Genomic DNA, 27,914 nt, shown 5'->3' with positions numbered 1-27,914 from the left:
AACATAGTAGGTAGCTGTGCTGAAATTTACCTTTGCACTCTCCTAAGTGTTTCTTGAACAGATTAATGGCAGGATAATATTGCCAGGGAAATAGTTAGCTAATTAAGACAACAAACTTTTGGAGACAAACGTTTAGCTGCATTTACATAATGTGTAAAGTATTTGCATCTCGATGTGCTCATTGCTCTTTGCTTAGAAGCCCAGGCTGATTGGAAATGAGCCCACCCGACCCATGAGTGTCCTTGACATTGGCTTCACCTTAGCGCCGCGCTGACAACAGATTTATCGCTACCTATCAGCATACAGGTGCTTCTGCCCATCGCAGGTTCTGTCTTAGAATAGACTTGGTCCCGACCACGTCATGTCCCCCAGAAAAGGGACTTTCTTTGCTGACCCTTGTGGAACACAGTTCCCTTTGCTCCCACCCTTGATCCGCTGGAGCATCTTCCTGGCAAGCGCTTCTGCTGAGGTGCAAGTTGTCCACTTGTCCCACCTCCACATAAGCCCTTGTTGTTCTTCATGTTGCTTTCGTGGAATCCGATCAGTGTCTGGAGGCTTCAGTCTTGGTGCGGGAGGCCTTCCTTGTGGCAAAGGAGAGGAAGGCACAGGAGGACACCTGTGCCTACCTGTACACCCTGCCCTCCTCCTAGCTTCCTTCAGGCTCCTCCCTTCCCGAACCTGCTCGTCTCTGGATAGGCTTTCGGAATGGGGTGACATGAGGGTGGCCAAGGACCAGGACCAGCTGGATTGAGGAGACTGGCTGCTTCTATGGGCTGAGTGGTTAATGAGGCCAGAACTCATGGCCAGGAGACCGTGCAGGGAACTGGGGATTTGCATGGGCAGCGAGCACTGGGTGGGAAGGCGGACCTGAGTCTGAGCCCGCAGGCCAAGTTCAAGTCCTCTTGGCCTTCGAATGTCTGTTCTGTTTGCAGCCCGGGGTGACGTGTACAGAGCCACAGTCACCTGAAGCAAGCCAGTTACTTTGCAATTACGGGGTTCTTACAGACACCAGGGTTCAGCAAGGCTAGGAAAATACAAGGTGCCCGAAGAGCGGAGACTGTCACGCGTGCTCGGACGTGGGTGATCTTGGAAGGGACCAGCCTGGCAGCACGGGCTGATGAAGTGGGGCATTCTCAGAGCCCGTTGCCAGGAAAGACACTGATGTCATGTGATCCAGCGGTTCTCATATGCCGGCCGGCCCGTGGGCCGGCAGCAGCAGCCCCACCTCAGAGCCCACAGAGATGCCCGTGGGCAGGCTCCTCCCTTGGGACATGCGGACCCACTAGGTCTGCTGCCAAGACTGGGAATCTGGATTTTTAAAGCTTTTCAGATAATTCTGATCAAGGCCTCTTTTCAGAAGCACCAGTCCAGTCCTTTCAGGAGACTTCCAGGGCAACAAAGCTCCTAGAGCAGGTGTATCCTCCCTAAAACCTCCTGCTGTCCCCACTTGGGAGTGAGCACAGAGGATCCGTGGCCGCAGTGCGTGGTGGTCAAGATGCGTCCTCAGGCATCTGCATGGTAGAAGGAGGTGTTCGTGCCCCTGGTGCTTTAGAGAATTAACGGGTCGGGGGTCTTTGGGTTTTGGTGGAGGTGGAGGCTCCCCTGGCAGGGAAAGCTTGTGGCGGTGCGATGCCGGGGGTGGGGGGCGGGGATCAGCCCCAAACTAGCAGTCAGGAGCCGGGGGCTTGACTCTCGGTCCTGCTGTGAACTGGCAGTGTTACCCTAGCGGGATCACTCTGTAGCCGAGGTTTTCTTATTTCAGTCAGACCTCTTTTGATTGCTGGCGACAGGAATCAACTCATCCAGCTGAAGCCGAATCAACTTTTATTTGCTCACTCGTGGGGAGAGGTACTGAAAGCTCACAGAATCAAGGGGAGCTTCAGGAACAGGCCTCGGGCTCTGAACAGCGAGGGCAGTACCATCAAGACAGCCTCTGCACCCGGCGCATTTCCTTGTTCCTGCCCGCGTGGCTGGGCTTCAGCCCATGGGGGCAGTGTCCACGGGGCAATATCCGTAGGCCACTGGCTCAGATCTGACTGGCTCAGATCATACCTTCACCCCCGAGCTGACCACTGTGCTCTGCAGACTAGACCAGGCTTAGGGTCGGGGGCTGGGGTTGGAGAGGCCTCCTGCTGAACACCTCCATCTTCCCTGTCCGAGCTCTGAATCAACTTTAAGAGGCGAAGGAGGCAGAGGGAAATAAAAATTCCATGCTCAATACCGAAAGATTGGGTTAGAGGCAATGGCTGTGATGTGCATCAGAGTGCGATTCGTGATGGTGGACTGTGGAATTAGGCCAATTTACTCACCAACTCACAGACACGCTGGGGAACCCCGTGAACCTTGCAGCGTGGAGGCCTAGACTGGAAGTCAGGCTGCCTGTGGGCACCCTGGCACTCAGGGCAAGGGGGGAGGCTAACCCCAAATTCATCTCTCAAGAAACTCACTCTGTCCCCATGGGGAGGTATTAAGGGGGGCACAAAAGACCAGGAGTATTCAGGGCAAAGTCCCTCCTCATGGAAACAGAAGTAGGGGCAGCAGAATTTCATACCCCACCAAACCGGGGGTAGACCAACCAGTTAGTTCCATGAAGGGGGCAGAGCTGGGAATAATGGCTGGGCGGCTGGTTGAAAGGATGTTAGGGTAGGCCACTGAGCTAACCCCTTCCTTACCTGTAACATAGGATTTGCAAGAACTTACCTCCCAGGGTTGCTTCTAGAATTAAAGAAGATAAAAAGTTTTCCAGGTGACCATGCCTGTGGGGTCTTGCATGGTGCAGAATAGGCATTTCAATTGGTGATCATTGAACCTGAATCAGGGAGAGAGAGGAGGTCATGAGGCAGGGTCCTGAGGTTATCTTGGGCCGTCGCCTTTCACAGCGGGGTTGGTGTTTACATAAGCCTTTTGGGGGTTAGAGTGTCCTTTTTTCAGGTTGTCATCTACTGTCCCTCCTCTTTTTGCTTTTTTTTGTCCCCTGTTGAGGATGAGGTCGAAGTAATGTCTTCTGTTAGTAGGCAGCTCTAATAGTTAGCATGCTAAAAAAAAGTCCGCAGTGAGATTAGTCTGCCACCCACTGCATATTGTTTCTTGGAGATCCACGTACACTGAACTCAGGTTCATCCATTGGTTTATCAAGCCCAGGCAGGTCCGGATGGGCCACACAAAGCATGGAGTGTTGGGGGAAAGGACAGACAATGCTTGCAAATGTCAAGGCAAACCTTTGCGTGGACACCACAAGGTGTCCATTAGGACGCAGCATTCTGTCATGGTACTCACTCTCTGGACTCTTCTTTCGAGTTAGTCAAGCTGACCAGTGACCTCCATTATGATTCACACATGGCTGAATTATCCACACCAGCTGCTGGGTGGACCCGGGCCATAAACTTCTTTGGGGAACATAAAGGCTTAGGAATAATTCTCATGAGGCCTACTGATGACTAAGAGAATTGAATCTTAAAGAAATCCTAAAAACCCTACTTTTTAAAAAAAAAAATTTAAGTTTATTTATTTATTCTGAGAGAGACAGAGATAGCATGAGTGTGGGAAGGGCAGCTAGAGAGAGAGAGGGAGAATCCCAAGCAGGCTCTGTGCTGCCAGCAGAGCCCAATGTGGGGCTCGAACCCATGAAGCCGTGAGATCATGACCTGAGCTGAAACCAAGAGTCGGACGCTTAACCAACAGAGTCACCCAGGTGCCCCGTTAAAAACCCTGCTTTTAGTAGCCTGGATCAGGGGCCAGCAAAGTACAGTCTGCTGGCCAGATCTGGCCTGTTTTTGTAAAAAAGAGTTTTATTGGAACGCAGACAAACCAACTCATTTGCCTGTTGTCTGTGGCTCCCCTTTGCGCTACAAAGGCAGAGTTGAGTAGTTTTCCAGGAAGCTGGAATGACCCACAAAGTCTAAAATATTTATTATCTGGACCTTTACCCAAACATTTGCTGACCCTTGCGATGAATGTCCATATGGAAGGCATTTGCATAAATAAATGTTGGTTGGTCAATCAATAGGATGTTTCGGAATGAGGGTCTTAACCTTTAATAAAACCATAGACTCTCTGAAAACACGTGCAAAATGTTCTGTGTTGTAGATGTGTGCGCACACTTTTCTGGGGAAGAGCGTGCTTGGCTTCCATTATTCATTCCACAGATATTTAAGGACCTCCTCTGTGCTAAGCGCTGTGCCATTGTGAGCATATGGACTCAGCCCTTTGCGCTGCTCAGGCATCAGAGGTGGTGGCCCTGTGCACAGACCAAAGATGCACTGGAAAGCGGTTAAATATTACGGAATTTAGGCTGTAGAAGACCCCCCCTCCCCCGCTACACACACACACCATACACATGTCCTTTCTACTACACCATTTAAATTGAGCCTGAAAAACGAAGGGCTCAGAAACCACCCTGAAGGTAACATTTATATCACAGAAATCCCAGAACAGTAAATATTGACCCTTCCAAGTTCAACCAACCTTTAGCCAATTGTAAAGTGCCCGTTTATAATTCCTGTCCAGATGACTTTTAGTACTCTAAACACCAAAGCTCACTAGAGGCCTGGAAGGTAACTGGTTGACCCAGACTTTGAAATGGTTTGGACAATTAACACATCTTTTCTTCTGACAAGAAAAAAATCTTGAGTATATATTGTTAGTTCTCTGTTTGACTACTGGAAACTCTGCCTTGTTCCTTCTTGACCTCCAGTAGGTGATGGAGATTTGGCTGAGAACCATTGACTCGGGGGGATTATTATATTATGATATGGAGGATGTTCACACCTTACCACTACGTGAAGTCATGTTTCAGAACTGTATGATTCACCTACAAATGTGTGTGTGTGTGTATATATGTTCATCTATACAGATACAGCATAAATATGAAAAAGACTGTCAGGATTTATTCAAGGTGGTCCCCTCTGGGTGGTGAATGATTTTTAGTTTCCCTGTGCCCTTATCAGTATTTTCTCTATTTCCTGTAATGTCTGGGAATGTTTGTATTGTCAGAAAATATCATAATACATTTAAAGGGAATATAATGCTTTTCGTCTTAGTGCAGAAAGAGATGCCGATTCCTCTGGGCAAACAAATTTGCTCCTCATTCAGTGGACGTTCTTACTTTCTGAACAGTGAATGTGCCATCTCTGAAGCTCATCTTGGGGCATTTCTGAGTCTAGAACAGAGTTGGATGAACACTGACATTGGAAATAGCCTCTCTCTCCTACTTGTCTGGGATGAGCGACCATGAAGGCCAGCGGCGGCAGAGCATAGAATTCGCGCTGGAAGGGGCCCCGAAGTCTACCTAGTTCAGCTCATTTGCAGTTGGAAGAAGCTGAGACCTTCAGAGGTTGGGACTTGCACAGGGTTGTGTATAGAAGACTAGGGATAGAGTTGACCTGAGATTTCTATGCCATGGTTTCATTCATTTATTTGTGGCTTTCTAAGGACAGGAGGAAACCAGGTGCAATTGTGTAAAAAAATTTTTTAATGTTTATTTATTTTCGAGAGACAGGGAGAGACAGAGCATGACTGTGGGAGGGGCAGAGAGAGAGAGAGAGGGAGACACAGAGTCCGAAGCAGACTCCAGGCTCTGAGCTGTCAGCAGAGCCTGACACGGGGCCCGAATCCACAAACCGTGAGACCATGACCTGAGCTGAAGTCGGACGCTTAACTGACTGAGCCACCCAGATGCCCCGACCTGGTGCAAATTTAATATAGACAAGTATATCAAAGCCATGGATGTCCAAGGACATGAATAAAGCTTCCTTATGGTAGTTAGTCTTCCCTAGTCCTTCCTTCCCCCTCTCCCTCCTTCTCCCCCTGTAATGGCTTATCTTCCAAACTTCTTGACTGTGCTTGGTATTTCCTTTCCCCCCACCTTGGAGTCCCGGTGGAAGATGGAGCCTGTCTCCCAGGGTAGAAGTTGGACTTCTGGCCTCTCTTGCAGCTAGCGCTGACCATGGCTTGGCCAGTGGGACGGACCTGGTAGCAAAGTTATCCCAGCGGAAGTGGCCAGGACTCAGTGCCAGTGACCTGAGCTGGGGCATTTGGCGTCCAGCCTTGAGGACAGAGGTGCTGCCACATGGGTGTGTGGTGGCATTTTGGTGGAGCAGGAGTCCTGGTCTCCCTTGGCTCTGTTGGGGTTCCAGGGTGGGTTCTGTGGCCTTCCTGGGTTAATTCCACGAGCCCCTCAGTTTTCTTCTGATGACTGACTTGGCTTCTATTGCCCTTCCCTGAGGCCCGTGCCCCGTAAATTCTCCCCGCTGAACCTGCCGTGGGCAGAAATTCTCCCTTGCCTCCAGGTAAAGCTCTCTTACCTTCTTGTAACCAAGACAACCAACAAACCACACATCTTCAGGCCTGTGCTCATCTTTTCCTTCCTTCCTTGTTATCTCCAGCCACTAACTGTGTTCCCGTGTCAACTGTGCGTATCCTGAAAAGCAAGAAAATCCCCGGACCAAGAAACGTTTGTGGAATTTTAGATCCACATGAACCTTTCCAGCACCACAGTTTCCATTCAGTCACGTGCCCCTAGGCAAAAGGAAGGTTTTGTTTCCCAGCGCCCTTTGCAGACCATAATCCTATTGGTTAATACTGGCCATGTGTGCGCTCTCATGATTGTGGCACCTAAGGTGTCATTGATAGTGTCGTGTTTGGATTCCTGGTGGCCAAGCCCTAGGACACGAGAGGAAATGCGAGATAGAAATAGAGGGAGAGTTTAGGTCGACCTAGACCCTTCATAGACTCTCTGTAGACACAGGGGAGATAAGAGAATGCCTTGTTTGGGGCGGAATTGATTTTTCTCTCAATTCTTCTGCTGGTGGCTGCCTTTCCTGGTGATGGTCCGTATTCTCTAAAAGAAGAAAAAAAAAGGATTTTCATTTGATGTAAGGAGACCGTGGTTTCTGTCAGGATGGTACAATTACATTTTACCTTCTGGTCTTAAATTCCTTTGCCTTACCCCCCCTTCTCTGTCCCCCGCCGTGCGTTTGGCAGTCATGTGTGTCCTTAGGTGCCCACATAGAACTAAGAATCAGGTGACTGAGCCACCTGCTGCCCCTGGACTGACGTAAATTTAGAGACTAAGGAAGTACTTGGAGTAAGTAGTACTGAAGTGGTCTAAAATATTAATTTTCAAAATCTAGAATGTATCAGAATCACCTTGGGGGTGAGGGTGGGAGAGAGCATATGGTGGATTCCTGGGCCCCAGAATCCACGATGTGCCCTCGCCCACAGGTCCTAACCCAGTAGCTCCAGGACGGGCTCCAGGAGTTGGTGTCTTACAAGCTCCCACCATGACCCAGCAACAGATGGACTTCTACTCCACGCTTGGGAGATATAGTGGTCTAGGCTATTAATCTTTATTCTCAGAATTAGAGAGGACAGCAGAACAGCATTATGTCATAGGGGAAAGTGAACCAATGACAATTAAGTTAATATTTGCTGTTGGACAAGAGCCGTGAAGTGGGTGCTGTTCTCCTGGGTGCCTCCTCCCTGACCTGGTAATTGACAACCATGTAGGTTAAGCACACGCCTTCCCCACCCCCCGCCCCCACCATCTTTCTGGGGTCGGCTGAGAGTCCTTTGCAAACCTCTTATAAGCACTGGTATTTTTCAGGATGCCCTTTGTCTCTCTCTGATGAGTGTGCTGGGAGTTTTTTGAAACAAATGTCTTTTGCGGGTGGACTCCCCCAAAGCTAGAATGATCTCTTTCCCACGGGAGCATTTGTGCTGAACACACACATGCAGGGTAGACAGCTCTGGAGCCCACCTGGGATTTATTTTTAGACCACATTCAATTCATCAGGAATGAGTTCATGTTGATTAATTGGTTGTTTGTACCTTTGCAGCAGAAGAACTGACCTGGTAGGTAATGTTATTGGATATTTTGGCTCCCTTGGCTGAGAATATAAATTATTACCTTAGATAGTTGGAAAAAGCCATGTTGTAGTGGGTGGTTTGCTTAATGGATGAGAAACCTCTCGCTAAGAGTGAGCCCATCTCTTCGGAGGTACATTTAATTTTTACCAGTTATGCAGATCCGTTTGTGTCTGTGTTGTCGCTAAGCAGTTGCTTATTTGTAAGCATCAATAGGCGAGGCATGGGTTACTTACAGGTCCTGGGAAATATGGACTGAAAAGACAAGGGAATCGAACCAGCCACCCTACCCAGGCAGCATTTGACCCTCTGATAATCGTGTGGCTCATGATGTTTAGAATGATAAGTGAAGACATCTATTCTAGTTACAGAGATTATAAATCAGGTTTTTTGGGAAATGTTTATTTTTGAGAGAGAGAGAGAAAGAGAGCCTGCACGTGCTAGTCGGGAAGGGGCAGAGGGAGCGGGAGAGAGGATCCAAAGCGGACTCTGTGCTGACAGCAGAGAGCCCGACGTGGATCTCGAACTCACGAACCGTAAGATCATGACCTGAGCCGACGTCGGATGCTTAACCGACTGAGCTACCCAGGTAACCCCTGTAAATAAGTTTTGCATCATATTTCTTAAACTCCAGATGCTTCTCGGCTCAAGGGTTAGTAATTAAGCATAATAAATACTTCAGTTATCTTTCCATGAAGTTTCCTTCATCTCCAGTGGAATCTTTTCCTGCCCTGGATTACATGTGACCCATGCAGTGTCTCCTTGGACAGTTTTGCACTGAGAAGAGTGTGTGGCTGCTTTCAGAGTGGAATGCGGTTTGTGCATTCTCTCCCCACCTGAGAACTGAGACGCTAAATGGGGCAACAAGTAGGACGGTCAGATAAAATACAGGGTATCCGGGTAAGTTTCAGTGTCAAATAAGAATGAATGCTTTTTACAATAAGTATATCCCAGGCAATATTTGGGATATACTTATACTAAAAAGTTTCATTTTATCTGAAATTCGGTTACAACTGAGCACCCCGTCTTTTTTATTTGCTAAATCTGGAAGCCCCAGCAGGGCTCCTGTTCCACACTAGATTCCTCTCGCCATATGTAATGTTTGCGGAATTGCTGTTACTTACAAGAGTCCCAGGGTCATTGGGTAGCAAGAAGACTAGGGAAGGAAGAGAAGCTGGTCATGTATCCTGCTTTTGAAAAAAAGTAGCGTTTCAATATTGAGAGAGAAACACAGCTTTGGGGACCATACCAGCCAGCAGCATGAATGAAGCGGATGACCCCTCTCCCCCTACTTTTTTTATCAACGTTTATTTATTTTTGAGACAGAGAGAGACAGAGCATGAACGGGGGAGGGGCAGAGAGAGAGGGAGACACAGAATCGGAAACAGGCTCCAGGCTCTGAGCCATCAGCCCAGAGCCTGACGCGGGGCTCGAACTCACCGACCGCGAGATCGTGACCTGGCTGAAGTCGGACGCTTAACCGACTGTGCCACCCAGGCGCCCCATCCCCCTACTTTTTTTAAAAGGCAGTACACTGTCTTGAGGAATGTCAAAGCGGATTTTTTAAAATGTTTATTTAATTTTGAGAGAGAGAGGCAGAGAGACAGAGGACCCGAAGCAGGCTGAGAGCGGAGAGCCCAATGCGGGGCTCAAACCCATGAACCGTGAGATCATGACCTGAGCAGAAGTTGGATGCTCAACCGACTCAGCCACCCAGGCGCCCTGAGGAACTTTTTAAAGGGAGGCTGGAATCCCAGGTTGGCCAGGTGGATACACCTGTCTGATGTGTGAGAACACCCGCCGCTCCCAGCCGGGTCTCAGGTACCATCGACAAGCACAGACGCCTCACAGGAAAATTACCCATGTCCGTAAGGAGTTAGTTAATCATATATCATTAAAGAGGCCTTGTTTGGACAGAGGACGCTTCACAAAAGGGGAAATAAATACACCTGAAACTCTGAAAAATGTTCAACTTCACCTGTAGTCAAAGAAATACAAATGAAGGGAAATGTCATTTCCTTCATAAGTGGATACATTTATTTTTAAATGAAAAATACCCATGCTGACTAAGAAATGCCATGGTGAGAACTCGTGAACTTTCCTCATGGAAATGGAAATGGCATGGCCTTTCTGGAAATTAATTAGCCAAACGCACCACCGCCCTTTCATCAACACTTCAGCTCTGGGAATTTTGTTCAAATTTCTGCTTGTTAATACAGGTGAAAGGTTTTGCAGTGATATTTATAGAAAAAAAATTAGAAATGGCCTAAATGCCCAACACTATGAGAATGTAAATAATAATTTCTCTTGCTGGAAATGCTTCTAAGAGTTTTCAGTCATATGGGGGAAATGCTTATGTTTAGCGAGAATAAAAAGCAGTCTTCAGTTGTATAATATGCTATCCCGGTTCCGTAAAACCAGGCAAAAAAGCACGGAAGGAAGTATACCAAACTCCAAATATATATGTTTTTAGGTGATGTGTTTATGTGTGATTTAAATTTTCTTCTATTTTTAGAGTTTCCAAGGTTGCTTTGATATGCACTTATATCTTTATAGTCAGAATGCAGTTACTATACCAGCAGGAGTATTTACCAGCAGGGGTATTTTATTTGGGGCACCTGCCCAATGGTGGAGAGGTGGGTCGAATGGCTGGCCAGCCCCCCCTTGACTACTGGAGCCCATAAAACTTATGGAATGGGCAACATTTAAATGAATGCCATGCTGTTGGCTTTATGCCAGGACTTCACATTTGCAGCATATATATTGGCATTTCCAAGGGGTTGTGGAGGATCTAAGGACACTCATGGGTGAGTAGCCTTGTAGGGCTCAGGGAAGCTGAGGAACTTCTCTCGGGTGAGGGTGCCACGAGCATCATCTTGGCTGCCTGGTTTTGCATCGAGAGATGGATTGCACTCAATTGCCAGCCTCAACGACTCACACCTTCCCATTTCCTAACACAAGTGCCCAGTGGGTTCTAAAGACAGCATTTAAAGCAAAAATGTTGAAGAGTCAAAATCACCCCCTTGAACATCCTTTTTCTCCCTTAAACTGCCAAGACTTGCCCCTCACCCAGAACCTCCAAAGCCAAGAATTCATTTTTCTTACCATTTCAACGAACACCTCTCTCTTTCTGGGCGATTGAAGCCAAAATTTCTTTGAAAGGATAGTGATGGAAAGGAGAAAGGGAGGAATGGATAAATGGAGTTTTCCCGTGTTTGTTTTCAACGGCACATACCTGAATTTGCAAAATGTGCCTGTGATACAGCTCCACTGTAGTTCAATGTTAGGAAACCAGTTGTTGGCCAACTAGGAGTTACAAGTAAGCCCGTGGAAGATTTAAGAACCATTGTACAAGGTTTCTCTATCTGCGTTAGGAGCTTTTCCTCACATGCGGGGGTGTGTTTCCTGGGGTAGGTCAGCCCTCTGCTCCCATGGTATATATGAACCATGAAGCCATAAAAGAAAGAATTAGTGCCTGAGGTCAAGAAGGTACTTTTCCTGGGTGGGTGCCCCTCCTAGGTGGGAGGGAGCAGAAAGTATGCCCCCATGTGGCAAGACGAGGCACCGCAGCTTTTAGCGTCTAGAAAACTGAATTAAACTTGAATAAAAAGAAACGGTTTTGCAAATGATGGGCTCAGAACTAAGCAAAATTCCCTTAAGGCATTAAAAACTAGAGTCACAGAGGCTAAGAAATGTAGAAAATATTTCTGGAGTTTTAAGTGAAACAAGTGGAATATGAAACTGTACATTAAGATGTATAATCAAGGGGCACCTGGGTGGCTCAGTCAGTTAAGTGTCCGACTTCGGCTCAGGTCATGATCTTACGGTCTGTGAGTTCAAGCCCTGCATCAGGCTCTGTGCTGACAGCTCAGAGCCTGGAGCTTGCATCAGATTCTCTCTCTCTCCCTCTCTGCCCCTCCCCCACTTGTGCTCTGTCTCTCTCTCTCTCAAAAAAAAAAACAACAACAACAAAACAAAAACCATTTTAGTACAAAGGCACTGAGGCACAGATATAGCATTTCTCTGAAGCCTTATGGCTAATGATTGATAGAGCCAGAGTCCCATGGTTGACAAAGCCATGATCCCATGGTAGGCAGTGTGATCCCACATCTATTCTCTTTACCATTTGCACTGACCACAAATATGCACACACACACACACACACACACACACACAAAGCATGAACTGGACAAGGGGTAGGAACAAATGACGGTCATCGGGATAGGGACACCGGAGACTTTTTCTTTAACGTAGTTATGCTTACAGCTTTACAAAAAGGAAGCAGTCTGAGTGTGGAGAGGTTTAGAGACAGTTATAGGCTTTAGTTTTGGGCATATTTGAACTGGAAGGTCATCTGCCAAGACTGTGAGAATGACCTGGCTCTTTCTTAAATTTCCATGTGATTGTCAGGAAGGGCCTCCATGGGCCTTGATCTCTCCACGTGCCAGGGTGGATACTCACCCATGTTGAGTCATTATTTCATGCTCAAATTTGGCATTAATTACATAAAGGAAGTCATGCTAATCCCATAAATGATTAAAGAAACAGAACCAAATTCTTAGCAAGCATTGTCACACTCATGTTGATAATTGAATTTCTTCCCCCAACTCATTCTGATTTCCTGGGAAACCAACAGGAAGGAAAAATAATAAGTAAATAGATTATCCTCTCTCCCTGCTTCGGACTGGCCTTTTGAATTTGTTTGTGCATACGTAGTACGTAGTGAATATATATATCACTGACTACTCTTCATTATATGTTTTGTAAATGGGGTTTAGAAGGAAGGTATTTTTCCAGTGGGTTCAAGTTTTCTGCACTTAGCAGATGAGGATTTGCCTATTTGTGTTAACTCAACCAGATCATTTCCAATGATATGTTGGGGATATTTTTAAAGCTCTTGTGGCTGGTGATTTATTAATTAGTGTTGCCGCATTCGCTGGGCGCTGAGGTTTCATCCCTGGGCCCTGTTAGATTTGGCCGGTTACATCATCAGAGGGACACCAGACATCCTGTGGGCCCCATCCCGGGCCCATGGGTTATGAAAACAAAGGTTAACGTGGTTTTCATTTTGCACGATGTTCTCGGTCTGAGGTCCCTGAATCCATGAGGATTCAAAAATTATTTCAAATTGTCTTTGTTTTTTATTAATTAATTTTTTATTTTTATTTATTTATTTATTTATTTTGCTGAAGAGAGGATTATAGCTTTCACTGTACTTTAAAAAGCAGTTGCTGGGGCGCCCGGGTGGCTCAATTAGGCGGCCAACTTTAGCTCAGGTCATGATCTCACGGTTCCTGGGTTCAAGCCCTGTGTTGGGCTTTGCGCTGACAGCTCAGAATGTAGAGCCTGCTCTGGATTCTGTGTCTTCCTCTCTCTCCCTCTCTCTCTCTCCCTCCCCGGCTTGTGCGCACGCTCTCTCTCTCTCTCTCTCTCTCTCTCAAAAATAAATAAATAAACATTAAAAAAAATTTTTTTTTCAAAAGCAGTTGCTGATTCAAAATGGTTTAGAGCCACTGATACAGAGACTTCACCTTTCGCTTCACTGTCAAACCCCGAGGGGGACAGGGCCTACCCAGGCATCAGGGTTTGCCGTGACCCCTGGCTCGTGCCTGCCGGACCAGAGACGGCTTTGCTCTGTGATACGATGCTTTGGGATGAGAATCACATGTGTGATTGTGTGCATGTGTCACAGAAGGTCGCCCCACCCTTCAGTGGGAGAGATGAGCCTTGGCCAGGTCTGTCTGTTCCCCCGTGGTCCTTCTCAAATCCAGCAACGCCGTGCCTCTCCAGGAAAGGAGGACAACAGGCTCAACCCCAGCAGTGGGTCCCTTCTTTGTGTGGATTCTTAGATGCTAACGTCTCAGGTAAAAAAAAAAAATGCTTTTTTGATAATGGGCAGCTTTGAAGTCTTTTCTTTTACCTTCTGAAAGAATCGTAACCCTGTGTTCCGCGCTAGGTGTTGATAACTATTTTCTACTTGTAGCTGCTTTATCCTTGGACGTAGCCGGTCTAAGGGTTTCAGAAGCGTCGTTTTCAGGTTTGTCTATGAGTGGGACTGACTACAGATACGAGACGTCCACTGAGCCTTCTCCACCTCTGGGGTCACTGGTTGCAAGCTCACCAAACCCCTTCTGCACGCTGAATGTATCCAACATAAACATCTGGGATTTCAAGTCCCTGAATGCCACGGCAGTGAGAGCAGTGAGCAAAGGAGCAGATCAACAGCCCCCCCCCCAACCCCTCACACCCCAGCCCAGTCAACAACAGGGTCCTGGTTAAGAGGTGGCCTCTGGAGGCAAAGACCTGGCTTGACTTCGGAATCCATCTGGGACAAGTTGGTGACCTGGGACTGGTTAACTCTACCTCTCTGCTCTTCAAGCTTTTTTTTTGCTTTTAATTTTTTTTGTAATGGTTATTTTTAAGAGAGAGAGAGAGCAGGGGAGGGGCAGAGAGAGAGGGAGACACAGAATCCGAAGCAGGCGCCAGGCTCTGAGCTGCCCGCACAGAGCCCGACGTGGGGCTCGAACTCACGAACCGTGAGATCATGACCTGAGCCGAAGTCGGACACTTAACCGACTGAGCCACCCAGGCGTGCCCCTCAAGCTTTGCATTTGTTAGAGGGAACCTTCTCTGCTTTGTGGGGCTTTTGTGAAGACTGAGGATAAAGTTCCCTATTAGCCAATGTCACTAATGCCATTTTGCGTTTCTGAATCGACATTGCCCATCCTTCCTCTTTGCCAAATCCTACTTCGAAAGTGCCCAGACCTTTCCCCCCTCAACAGGTTCTTGTCGCTCTGGCACACCTCTTCACCCCACCCCAGGCTTGGCCACTGCCCCCATGAAGCGGTCGTCCTTTGCTCATGGTGCTGGTGTTCTTGATATGCGGTGGTCTCAATGGCCCTGCCAGGAGAGGCAAGGAGATTCATTGCTCAGGAGTTGTTCCTACTCTCTGTAGTGATTAATTTGGACTAATTTTCCTCGTTGCAGACCCATTAGAGGCTGTTAGCAAACAGTGGCTTATTTAACGTGCACGTGAGCTGTTCACACCATCTCAGGTCCCATTCGGGCACAGCAGCTTTCGCACACGGGCACCCCGAGGTGGGGCACGGGGACCTCAAGGTGGGGGCACGTGGCTTTACCTCTTTCTGCTTCTCCGTCGCTCCTATTAGACACTAGCACACGGCTGGGATTTGCTAACGGTGCCCCCATCTCTGTTGCTCTCTGTGCACATTTGCAGCGGATTCAGAGTCTGATGCCTCCGTGGCCCTGACAGAAATAAGCACCAGCTTCAGAGTTTATTAGAGAGTATACATTTCTGCCCTCCGCTGCAAAGGAATTACTCATATCTTCTCTGTCTCTTCTCTCTTAAATTGTAAAATCCCAAGGGGAAGAGTTCCCTACCCCCCACCGCCATCAGCTCCCACTGGAGAGCGAGGTCAGGTCTGTGTGCTCAAAGGAAACCCAAGGAATCCGTGGTGTTTCCTGACTGGTCCGGGAGGAAGGCGGGTGCCCTCTGCCACCATATGGAGACCGCGCCGTGAATGTGTATTTAGCTTTGCCCCGTGCAAATAGTGTCTGGGTAGAGTGGCTTTCCAACAGAGATTGTTGGAGTCCCCAGAGGCCGGTTATATGAGCTGCGGCTGCTGACTGGGTGGGGGCTGGTAACCCTGCATATTCTGGAGGATCCATAGAAGGCCCCTTCTCCCTAAGGGCATTGAGATTCGGCTGTTGTAAGAGAGAGAGAACCGACTGGGACCTGGGGAAGCCTGAGTCTGCCTGCCCTTTGGAACTTGCTTACTCTTCAGGCTTACTTGCTTGATTTGAGTGAACAAACACAGAAGGATTTTCAAAAGAAGATTCCCCCCTTCCCCACCCGCCGTTTTGGAAATACAAAGCAATGTTCACTTAGGCGCGTTCATCCGAAAAGAGGATCAAAGACCCGGTCAAGTTTCTGTAGCGAGATTCTGGTTGCTGAGATCAACCCCCTTTGCTTTATACCTTTGCTTTATACCAAGAAGTAAGGAGAGGGGTGCCTGGGTGGCTCAGTCAGCTAAGCCCCCGACTTCGGCTCAGGTCATGATCTCACAGTTCATGAGTTCGAGCCCCGCGTCGGGCTCTGTGCTGACAGCCTAGAACCTGGAGCCTGCTTCCAGTTCTGTGTCTCCCTCTCACTCTACCCCTCCACTGCTCACATTCTCTCTCTCTCTCTCTCTCTCCCAGAAATAAAAAAAAAAATAATGATAAAATAAAATAAAAATAAAAAATGAAAAGAAGTAAAGGAGAGCCCCATGGTCAGGGCGAAAGGAGTCCTTATAGTTGCCTGTTGTTTCTTAATTTGACTCTGGGAAAAATTTTCTGCAACTTTCCGCTTAGAGATGAGAATTCTTTTGCTCGTGGAAAATTCATAGGGAAGGGAAGGAGCCCACCACAGAGAGTCCCTCCTACCCTTCAAGTTAATGACCATTAACTCCTGCAAGAGACATCCCCCCCCCCCCCCCCCCCCCGACACAGTGGAGAATCAGTCAAGCTTCTGCTGTTTCCTGCAGCCAGAGGAGCCACATCGCTTATTGTCCAGACCAGGACACTTTGAGAGTGAAAGGGGACACCAACAATCCCCCCACCCCCGGGGTGGCGAGGCCAAACTGGGCCCTCTTGTGTATGGTTGCCCTCTTGTGTCCCGTCCAAGACCACTGAGTTGTGACTTACAGGTTCTTAGGTTCACTCGTGATAGCGAGACCCTCCTTTCCATTTGTGCCGCCACGTGCCTGAGATTCGCTCCAGACTCTGCTCCCCCAGGAAGCCACTCCCACAAATGCGTCCCGTGCTGTGCACCGCAGTCTAGACACTGCCTCAGACCCAGGCGATTTGCCTCCATTGAGAGTGAGCAAATGACCCTGGAGACCATGGGTAGTTGGCACAGCCTGGGCCTAGGAAATGACATCCTTCAAATATATCCCCCAAGAGGAATGTTTGAAAGGGAGGTTGGCTCATGAAGTCCAGTGGCTGGGACCGTAGTCAGCCCGTGGGGCTCAGAATGTCCCGCGACACGCAGGCTGCCATTTGTCTGTCTGTCTGTCTGTCTGTCCAGCTGGCTGGCTGGGTGCATGATTTCCCATGTCTGTGTGTCTGTGTGCAGCCCCTTCCTTCTGTCATTTGCCAAGCTGCTTCCTTGCTCTCTTCCCTCGTGGGTCGTCAGGCTGCCCTCGCACGACCTTTCGGATTGAGAATCCACACACGTCACCAGTCCCTTGGCCCTGGGGAGGGGATCTCTTTGGCTGGGCCTGGCACGCGGATGGGTTCCCATGAGGCTGTGTGAAGAGGAGAGGAGGGTCACATACCCTGCAATGCTGTAGGGAAAGAGGAAACACAGGACAGGCAGCGCAGTCCACACCTACGCACTTAGCCCTTGGGTGGAGCCTCTCATTTAAGCCTCACGAACCTCTGTGGGTTGGGTCCTCTTAGTGTCCCATTTTGTGACTCAGGAAACCAGGGCACAGAGACAGTAACCAGCTCGTGTAGTGCCACACAGCTGCTATGTGCACGAGTCAGGGGTGAGTCGGGGAGCCTGGCTCCAGGCGCTGAGCTCCTGGCCACTCCTCAATATTGTTTCTTTTAAATAGGCATTGTTAGGGTGGCCCCAGTTCCATCTTTTTTTTATCCCTTCCAGTACCTGTACTTTGGGAGCCGTCTGTTCAGCGAATGTTTGCTAAAATGAATCAAGTGAAGGAAGGAAGGAGGAACAGGAAAAGAAACAGAATCCGCGGTCCCCTGGGAAGTCAGGAAGTGGACCATTTCCCGGGGTTGAAAGCTGCTTCCCGCTGCTGCTTGCCAAGGACCAGCGTGCACATTTTCAAAGTGCTCTCTCTCCCTGTCCCTCTCTGTTTGCTCAGACAAGAGTGAGAACGGGGAGGCCTATCAGCGGAAGAAGGTGGTGGCCGCGGGTCTTCCTGAGGGCCCTGCTGTCCCCCCGCCTCCTCGAGGGAACCTGGCGCAGCCCCTTGGCGGCAGCTGGAGGAGGATCGCGCTGCTCATCTTGGCCATCACCATACACAACATTCCAGGTGAGGTCTTGCCCCCGAGCGGTCCAGCCACCTGCCCGAAGGTAAAGTCACACCGTCAGCTCAGCTGCTCGGCTGGAACAGTCGTGACGTGGGTCCTTTTTTGACGGGGGTGGGGGACAGAATGCAAATCTTCCTTGGCTTTATTTGTAACTTGCGTTATTGCTGTGGGGAGCACCTTTTACAAGCCCGGGATGTCTCCGGTTCCGCTTGACGCTCTTTTATTATTTTTTTTAAGTTTATTTATTTTGAGAGACAGAGAGTGAGAGAGGGAGTGAGGGAGGGGCAGAAAGAGAAGGAGAGGGAGAATCCCAAGCAAGCTCTGTGCTGTCAGTGCACAGCCTGGTGCAGGGGCTTGAACTCTCGGACCGTGAGATCATGATTTGCTTGAGCTGAAATCAAGATCAGACGCGTAACCGACTGAACTGGCCAGGCGCCCCTGCTTAACGCCCTTTTAAAGTACTGACTTCTGTATAGCTGAGCACTGATAGTTGCCTTACGTGCCTTCTTGCTGTGGGACACCTGTCTGAAATGTCCTTGCGAGGCCTATCCTTTTTAGCATTCAGCAGTAACTCGTGTTGTGTCTTTGGATTTATTTTAATTGAAAAAAATGTGCTGGCATTCTATTTCAAAAATAATATCACGTTTCATTTAGAGTAACTAGAGAATGTAGATAAACATGAAAAAGAATAAAGATATTATAAAAAAAATAAATTGAAGGAAGCTGAGGCAGTCCTTGGGTCGGTCACCTCTTGGAATTCACCACTTAGTGTATCTGGACAAATGACTTGAGCTCTCTGAGCCTTGGTTTTCTCATCTGTGAAATGGGCATTTGCTACCACTGAGATAACTGGGGTATTATTTACAAAATGAATTGATTTATTTTGATACTTAAATAAGATGCTATAATGTGCACGGACACACGTACGTTCACAGATTTTGGTACCGTACTTGGGCCACATGAGCAATTGGAAAATGGTCATGGTTGTTAGCATTAATAATACTCCTGTCCTCCTTCCCAGCTGTGGCTTCCTCAGTCTTGAGTTCTTCAGCATCCAGATCCATCTTCCTTGGACCAGAACTCGAGTCTGAGGAATAACCTTGCTGAGGGAGTGTCCCTGGGTGATATATTATCTGAGCCCTTGCCCAGTTCATAATGCCAACCCATTACCCTGTTACACAGCCGTGACTCGACTGGACCAGGCTTGCTAGAGGCACATTCTTCTCCTCAAAGCTCGTGTAGACGTTGTTCTTTGGCCCTCTGGCTTCAATGTTGTGGGAGAAAAGGCCACACCCAATGTATTCCTCTCTGGGTAACTTGATATAACTTCTGCTTGCACAGAAGTCATTTTTAACTTTTACAACGTTTGTAACTTCTGCTTTGTCATTTTTAAAGAATCAAAATTGCAATGTTCTATATTCCCGTATATACTAAACCTGTCTAGAACACTATGTGTCCAATTACTTTTTTTTTATTTGAGAGAGAGAGAGAGCACACGCGTGCACACATGTGCACACAAGTGGGGGAGGGGCAGACAGAGAGGGAGACAGAATTCCAAGCGGGTTCCTTGCTGTTAGCGCAGAGCCCCATGAGGGACTTGAACTCACAAACCGCGGGATCGTGGCCTGAGCTGAAATCAAGAGTCGGATACTTAACTGACTGAGCCACCCAGGCGCCCCAATCACTTTTTAAACTTACGTCTTCCCCTAGATGAGAAGCACTTTCCTTATCATTTCTGTCCTGTTCTTAGGAATTTCTATCATAGGATCATATAGGCTGGTTGCCTTCCAGCTTTTCTTCACAATCTCATTTCCCTCTTGGCTCTTTCCCTTTTGGCCATAGGCATACTCTCTGCTTTTTCTAGAGCTTACTATTCAGTATTCCTTTGGAGGAAGTCTTCTGTGGGACCCCCAAAGCACCAAGCTGACCTGAGTAGATTTGCCCTGGTGGATGGGTCTGGCCACATTCACCCCCAAAGTTTTAGCGAGCTCATTGGAAGACCAAAGACTTGGCAGAGGGCGGCTTGAAAAACCTCCACAGTCACCCTCAACCTATTAAATTCTAATCAGTAGAAAAGAGAAGGTACTTACCCTGCCTCTTCAGTCGTAATAGTTAATTGCTATCTTGCTGCCACTCAAGGCTCCTTCTCTAACCAGTTGAAAACGAATAAAGATCAGCCCAGTGGGTTTACAGCCAAATAAGGTAACTATACTGGCTTGAGGTATCCCGTGGTGATTTTCTGTCTCCCAGAAGAACACAAAAGCGATCTAAAAATCCAGATTTCATGGGACTGGGCTTTGGGAAGCCGGGCATAAGCTTCCCTCTGGCGGAGCCCTTCCCATCTGCCACCTGCCACTACCCTCTGTGCTCCCGTGTGCTCAACTGGGACTGTTTCTGGGCTCATTTTAACAGAAGATCAGGGAGAGTCAGAGTTCACATATTTACGTGTTCATTGACTTCAGTAAGAGCTTGGATTAAGGCCAGAAGCAAAAATGTGTTAGCAGAAGGAGGTGTGGGTGGACACTGACATTTGATGATTCGTAATCAGCACAGATTCAAAAGTTACTTCTTTCCTGACAACAGAACTTCTTCTGGATCTTTGGCGTTCCGAAATTCAAGTTCAACCTGTGTCCCTTTTATGGTGAATTGAAAGTACCTTTTGACTGTATGGAGGATTGAGTGGCTCATAGGAACCTCAACTAGTTGGTTCATCAGAAGCATCGTGTTAACAGTTCATGACCTGGGGAGCAGCTGGCTTGCCTAGATCAAGAGGTTCAAGGGGAAATTTCTCCTCCTTTCCTGCCTTTTATTAATTGCATCTTATGTATGTATGTATGTATGTATGTATGTATGTATGTATTTAAGCTTATTTATTTATTTTTGAGAGAGAGAGAGAGAGAGAGAGTGAGCATGCACAAGCTGGGGAAGGGCAGAGAGAGAGACAGACACACAGACAGAATCGGAAGCAGGCTCCAGGCTCTGAGTGGTCAGCACAGAGCCCTACACGGGGCTCAAACCCACAAACTGTGAGATCGTGATGTGAACCAAAGCCAGATGCTTAGCCGATTGGCCACCCAGGCACCCCAGAAACGAGTTGCAATTTTAAATAGAGCAGTCAGAGTGAGTCTCACTGAGACCTTGCATTTGAGTCTGACATGCAACTCTCTGGGGCAGAGTGAATGTTCCAGGCAGAGGGAGCAGCCAGTGCAAGAATGCTGAGGCAGGAGCACGTGAGGACCTATGAGGAGTAGTCAGGAGTCCACTGTGGCCGGAACAGGGTGAGTGGGAGGCACAAAGGAAGGACAGAGAGGTCAGCCCTGCCCCAGTTGGAACTTGTAAGGATTTTCGTTTTCACTCTGTGGGACCTTTGAACAGAGAAGCATATGATCTGAGTTGTGTTGTAAAAGATTGTCTGTCGGTGCTGAGTTCAGACTGGACTCAGGACGGGGAGGGCGGCTGTGGGGAGACCGGGCAGAGAGGCCACTCACAGCAGGAATGCAAGTAACAGACGAAGGTGGCTCAGACCAGGGTGGTGGTGCCAGAGATGCTGAGTAGGGGTCCCATTCTGGCTTCTGTTGAAGGTGGAGAGGGGGGATTTGCTGGTGCAGTAGACGTGGGGTGAGAGACGAAGGCAGGAGCCAGGAAGGACCCCGAGGTTTCAGGGCTGACCGGCTAAGCGTGGAATCGCCTTCGACTGGGATGGGGATGGCCCAGCGGGGGCAGGCTTCAGAAGGGCATGTCAAGAACTCCGTTTTGGACTGCGAGGTTTGGTTGTCGGCAGACCTTCGAGTGGAGATACCCATCAGGCAGTCGGATGTTCGAATTTGGAGATGGGAGCAGAGTCTGGGTCGCAGAGATCAATCTGGGCCGCCTGTGAATCATTGGCACGTAGATGCGGTTGAACCCCCCGGCACCAGATGACATCACCAGGGTCTAAATACAAACAGACGAGTCTCCCAAGGCCCCACTGGGACACATCCCTGGAGCCTCAGTCTGCTAACTCCGGTCGGAAGAGAAGTTCACTCGCCCGCAGTTACCCGTGGCAGCTTCCTGCCCTTTGATGGGAACCATTTCAAGAGCTTGTCTGTCGCCAGCTTACTTTTGAAAAGGTCTCTTTTTTACCATTATCCTTCATAGTTTATTAAAAATTTAACTAGAGCTTTCATGTTCCCCGCTACTCTGGGTTTTAGATAGACTTTTCACAGTGACTAAAAGGATACTTGATTTTTTTGAAGTTTTTTTGTCTTTGCTGGTTCAGTTTTGTATGTCCTGGGGATGATAGGGATGACATTTTGTTATTTTTTTTTTTTAATGTGGAAGTAAAAAAAGGAAGCTTGTTAGTGAGTGTCTTGTCCACTAGAGTTTTCTGGTGTGTGAGGTCACACATGTAGGCACACGCACGCACCCCAGGCCCTGGGTTTACACATGTGTGCAAGGGAGGACGTGTTCTTTCATTTTATTTTATTTTTTTAAAATTTTTTTAATGTTTATTTTTGAGATAGAGAGAGAGTGTGTGAGCAGGGGAGGGGCAGAGAGAGAGGGAGACACAGAATCCGAAGCAGGCTCCGGGCTCCGAGCTGTCAGCACAGAGCCCGACATGGGGCTCGAACCCACTGACTGTGAGATCATGACCTGAGCCGAAGTCGGACGCTCAACCGACTGAGCCACCCAGGTGCCCTGGGGCAGACACGTTCTTAAACTTTTGTGGCTCACAGCTGTTTTAAGAACCTGGAAGGAGCTGGGGACCCCCTCCCATTCAGCACGCAGGCAGCCCCAAGTGTTCAGGGACCTCGTGAAGACCGCCCATAGCCCTAGAGCAGGGAAGAAGCCCCACTTTCGAGAAAAACACGCACAATCGTGCCAACAGTGGACGTGTTTCCGGAAGAAACCGTAATGGCCGAGGAAGACCATCAGATGTGAGCCCCTCCGGCCCGTGTGGCAGACCTCAAGTCTTTACAGGTAGATGTGCCGCCTCCAAGTTCCATGCCCCCTCTCTGGCTTGGCCAATGTGCGTCGAAGGCGGGATGGGGTGCCCGAGTCCTTTGGAAAATGGTGCCCCGGGGAAATGACGTGTTTTCTGCACAAGCAACTCTGTCGCCTTCTGAGCATGGTCTCTGAAAAGTGATTTTCATGCGGCATCATGCAGGCTGAAGGGCTCTGAGCCTTCCAGAGGTCCCCGGGCCTTCGGAAAACAAGCACCCTGTGTGCATCTGAGTGGAATTAAAAATCAACTAGCAAATCGAGTTCCTACTAATCTCTTTTCATGAGCAGCTTATGGTCTCGACAGTGTGCTATAGCATCATTTTGTATGCCAGAAAGATAAATTTAGAGCTTAAAGGGATCTTCCAGAGTTATCTTCTTCAAACACTACTCCATTTGGTGACTCAGGGTGTGTGTGTGTGTGTGTGTGTGTGTGTGTGTGTGTGTGTGTGTGTGTGTTAAGTTATCGCTGCGATTCCTTTCAGCCCTGGCATTGGATGATTCTGTGAAAAATAATACAAAAAGTACAATATTCATCTAATATATTTAACGGTGTAAATCATTCCTCTCTTGGTGATGCCTGGCTATGTCCTGTCTCTGCTTCTGTAGTGATGGTTATCACCTTGAATGGCAGTCATTTAAAGGGGTCTCACTCCCCCCACCCCCACCACAGATGGAGTTTCCTGTAAGAAGCCCCATGCTGTCTCCCTTTTAGGATCTCATGTTGCATATTGAAGCTCAGCGTCTATTCCAGCACAAGGAATGACTGGTGCACTTGGTACCTACTGTCCATCCTGGGATGGAGGGCTGTCACCTGAGAGCCAAGGGTCCCAGTTTACCTTCTCCCTTGGCCACAGGCGGGCTAAGGGACGGCATTTAGCTTCTGTGGGTCTCTGTGACAGAGTGGGCTCTCCTTTGTGGTTAAAATTATTTATAAACCCATAGAAGAGGCGAGATGAGTCACACGCTTTTTATTTTCCTTTCATTAAAGTCAAGAGCCAAGTTCACTTTGCTGGTTGTTGCTGTGACATACAGCGAACTAGGGTCACTGCCTGTGTCTCCAGAAACAGCACAACAATTGATTTTAATTATTTGGCTTGTCTTCACTCAACGGCTCCTGTTAGGCTACATTTTGTGGCTTTACATGAAATGCTTGAGTGGGGCTTTTTTTTTTTTTTTAAGGAACAGTATCTCACAAATTTATACACTAAAAATATTAACCGTCGTTGGTTATTCCTGGGATTGTGGCTGATTTTTATTTTCTTCATGTTCTTGTGAGATTTATCAACTTATCTATCACAAATGACTTGTATGATAAAAAAGGTTTTTGGAAGAGGCACCTCTCTTGCTTAACTGCCTCAACATCCCTCACCCCCAAAACACACACAAAAGGGTAGAAATAACAGTTATTCCTTTATGGCTGAGATAACCTTGTTTGGGTGGTTTTCATTACAGGCTGGAAACAAAACAAAGGATTTGTATTAGATTGCTTTCTCTTCTGTGTCTAATCTCTATGCCTCCTTCCTATAAAGATTCTTGGGTTATCTGGTCCACCCGTATAACCTACGCTTGGTTATCCTGTCCCTAGATAATCCAGGACCGTCCTGTCTGCAGAGTCTCCTTTGTCATGAACACTGGGATTCCCACGTTCCAGGTCTTGTCCCTGGCATTCACTTTACCCTTGTGTGTGGTCTCCACGTGCTGGAAGGGCAGCTTCAGCGGTCTGGCAACTTAGAGCTTACAGGAAGGAGCCAAGAGCTAGAAAGAACAGCTTCCTGACTCTTCATTTTCCTGGGACAAAGACCAAATAGAAAATCCTGTTATTAGAAAGGGAGCTTTCCAGGGAAAACACTGAAGCAACAGCCTCTCCTTCACATTGTTCTGTTTCCAGAAACTGGAGGAGTATTCTGCACAGCCAGGGACCCAGGCTCAGTTAATGCGTAAGCTGAAGACCACTCAGGACTACAACTCATTGGCAGCAACAAAAGCCACCAGTCATACTGGAGGCTGCCACTTGCCGGGGCCTTTTGTAAGTGTCCTCTGTGTATGAGTTAGGTATTTGTACCCCCTGTTTTACATTTTCGAAGCTGCCCAGGGAGGCAGAAGATGAAGCTCACAGTTGCATGTGCAGGCATGGGCAGCCTGCCTCTCGCTACGGGGGGCTATGCTTTCTTCCTCCCGACGGATCAGAGTTTTTCAGAGCCAGTTACAGAGAAGTTCAGGAAATGCTTCTCGTGTTCTGAAGCTTGCCACATTAGATGTGAATGTCTGCGGCACCACAATGGCGTGTTGGTGCGATTGTCACTCCAGACGCAGCAGCTCAGATCAGCAGGGAGGTTTTGGCAGGGGAAACGTGGACTATCACTGTGGGCGCTCTGCAGATGCGGGTACAGTGAGCCCCCGCGCGGTCCCCATGCACCCGTCGCCATCACCACCACCTCCACCAAGGGAGGACAATCCAGGACCCAAGCAAATCGTTAGCCCTTTGATGTATCAAGGAGGGAGGTGTGGGGAGAGGGGACAAGCCCAGGATGTAGAATCAGAAAGGCCAGGGCGTGAACCCTGGAGCCACCAAATGCTTTGCCAGCTGGGTGACCTCAGCTAAGACGCTGGGAGTTTCAGGATCCTGGCTGTAAAATGGAAATAATAATCCATCTTGGGGTTCGGTGTTAAGTGAGGTGACAGTGCTGGCCACCAGCAGGGCCACTCATTATGTCATCTGCTGTGACGTGTATATCACGGGGCCTAGAACACCTCGTCCTCTCCCCTCCCCCCTCCCCCCTCCCCCCTCTTACTTTGCCTTCATGCCGCTCTGATCCTGAAAGATGGTTTCGTTCTGGCCTTGGGCGTCTCCAGTGGAACATCTCCAACCACTTTAATTCCTATCTCCAGCAGGTGACATTCGAAGATGCTTCCCATTTACCCCAGGAGTTGGGAAACACTGTAATATTCTCCTCTAATTATCTGTGTCTCAGTGGGAAGCCTGACATTATAATTAACTTGGGCTCCTGTCTGGGATGACATTTTGCGCAGCATATTGTGTTCCTGGGTGAGCACCGTAGCAGAAGCTGGTAGAGTGCTCCCCGGTGACGCTGTTGGGTTTGAGCAGGAGAACTGGCACAGAGCCCCCGAGGGTGAAATCGTAACTGGGATTCCTGCAGCACCCCCCCCCGACCACCTCCCCAGTGCAACAGGGCAACTTTAAAATTCACTACCAACTCCTGCCATGGGTTACAGACCCCTCCCTGTGCCCTACCGACTGGCCGGAACACGTGAGCTATGTACTGGAGCTGCATGAGGATTGGGGCGCCTGGGTGGCTCAGTCAGCTGAGGGTCCGACTCTTGGCTTCTGCTCTGGTCACGGTCTCGCAGTTTCGGGAGTTCGAGCCCCGCATCGGGATTCTCTGTCTCCCTTTCTGTCTCTGCCCCTCCCCAACTTGGGCTGTCTCTGTCTCTCTCAAAATAAATAAACTTAAAAAAAAAATTTAAAGCTGCATGAGGACTAGGGTTAAAATCAAGACTCATTTCCACATCTGCTAGATTATGTCATCCTCCCATCTATTATGTAAATTAAAGGGAAAAATTAAGGCAAGAGAATCTGAACATGTTTTTGTCTGAAGACTCAGTGTTTCCGGTAAATTCCAATTGCCTTTCTACTCTGGCCAGGCAGTTATCAGCCACCTCACGGTTTTCCTAAGTCCTCCCACACCTGCACTGTCCAGGACAGCAGCCAGTAGCTATAGGGACAGACAAGCAAGCGTAGGTTCTGGAGTTAGAAAGCCTGAGATCCCAGAGCCACCAAATGCTGTCCTATTTATTTGTCAGATTTAAACAAAATGCAGAATTTAAATCCTCAGTCACACCTAGCCACATGTCAAGTGCTGACTAGCCATACACAGCCAGTGGCTACCACATTGGACAGCACAGGTACCGAACAATTCTGTCATCACAGAAAGTTCTGTTGGATGGCACTGGCCTGGACCCTTGGCAAAACAATGTGAACTCCACAGTTTATCTAGAGCCTACCTCAGCTTGCCTTGGGCCGAGTTCTATTTAGGGGAGACATTCTGTTTCCCGAGACAGGTGTTCTTGGCTGTGGGGTCGGGCGTCAAATGTATTTTATGAATAAAATGCCTTACGTTTCAAAATTTGAAAATTAGTGGATTTTGTTAAAATAAGCTAAGGGGAGGACAGGGTCACCACTGTGGTGCCATCATTCTTGTTCCCTTTGGTTCTGATCTGGCTTCTGATTTCTCAGATGGGGTGGGGGGCAGCTTGTGCAGAGAAATCACAGCAGGCTCGTCACCACGTCTAATGTCAAGGAGATGGAAAGAGCCACTCCAAGGATGATCTTGTCATTCTCTGCTCCAGGTGACACACACCTGCCCCCCGAGCAAGCCAGCATACTGGTCTGTGCCAGCTTAGCCCTCTCACAGAACAGATTCTCTTGCCTCAGCTCGGGTTTCGAAGGAAGGACATGAACTGTCACATGAAAATCACCACAGCATTTACTGTCACTTTTTTTTTTTTTTTTTTTTTTTTGCTGGGAACATTGCCTAGTTCATCCCCCAATGCTCCCAAATAAGGTATTTAGTTTAGAATGCACCGCCTGAGAAAGCTTTGCCTCGCTTGTGGAAACGGTATTCATAATTTACTGTGTATGCCTTTTCTTTTTTCCCTCGGCTGCTAAGAACACAGAGCCCCATTGCCATCGAGATAAGAAGGAAGTGCATTCTGATGGTCTCATTATTGGAATTCTTCTCTTCTTGTACAGCCTACTACTGTATTGCACTTTAATCCATTTCAAAAGGAGGGAGGTTACTCATTAATTGGCACATGCGATTTTATTCCTTTGTCTCCGGTTTCCTTTGTTTCCTGGGCACAGATTCGATTTCTAATCCAGATACCTGGAAAATACTTTTATCTGGTTTGTGATGGAGACTGGGGGCCAGGTGAGAGGTGGTGCAGTCATCTGTTTATAATGTTCAACCAAACAATCGACTGATACGTCC

General features: G+C 48.2%; 1 protein-coding gene across 11 annotated transcripts in view; it reads left to right on the top strand.

Moving 5' to 3' along the window:
• SLC39A11 (solute carrier family 39 member 11) overlaps positions 1–27,914 on the top strand; it is a 422,497-nt gene that overhangs the window by 260,898 nt on the left and 133,685 nt on the right. For 10 of the 11 annotated variants that reach the window (XR_008294188.1, XM_027047966.2, XM_015076301.3 and 7 more), the window contains one exon: positions 17,754–17,924. The exons of the other annotated variant lie outside the window; for it this stretch is intronic. Coding sequence is in view for 9 of the 10 variants with exons in the window: in XM_027047966.2 (XP_026903767.2) it covers positions 17,754–17,924 (171 nt within the window). In the remaining variant the exon portion in view is untranslated. The remainder of the gene's footprint in view (positions 1–17,753; positions 17,925–27,914) is intronic. 11 annotated transcript variants of the gene reach the window in all.

Source organism: Acinonyx jubatus, chromosome E1 (assembly GCF_027475565.1).
Source record: "Acinonyx jubatus isolate Ajub_Pintada_27869175 chromosome E1, VMU_Ajub_asm_v1.0, whole genome shotgun sequence".
Lineage (NCBI taxonomy): Eukaryota > Metazoa > Chordata > Mammalia > Carnivora > Felidae > Acinonyx > Acinonyx jubatus.
Note: the sequence above shows the minus strand (reverse complement) of the source record. Positions and strands in the feature narration are given on the sequence as shown.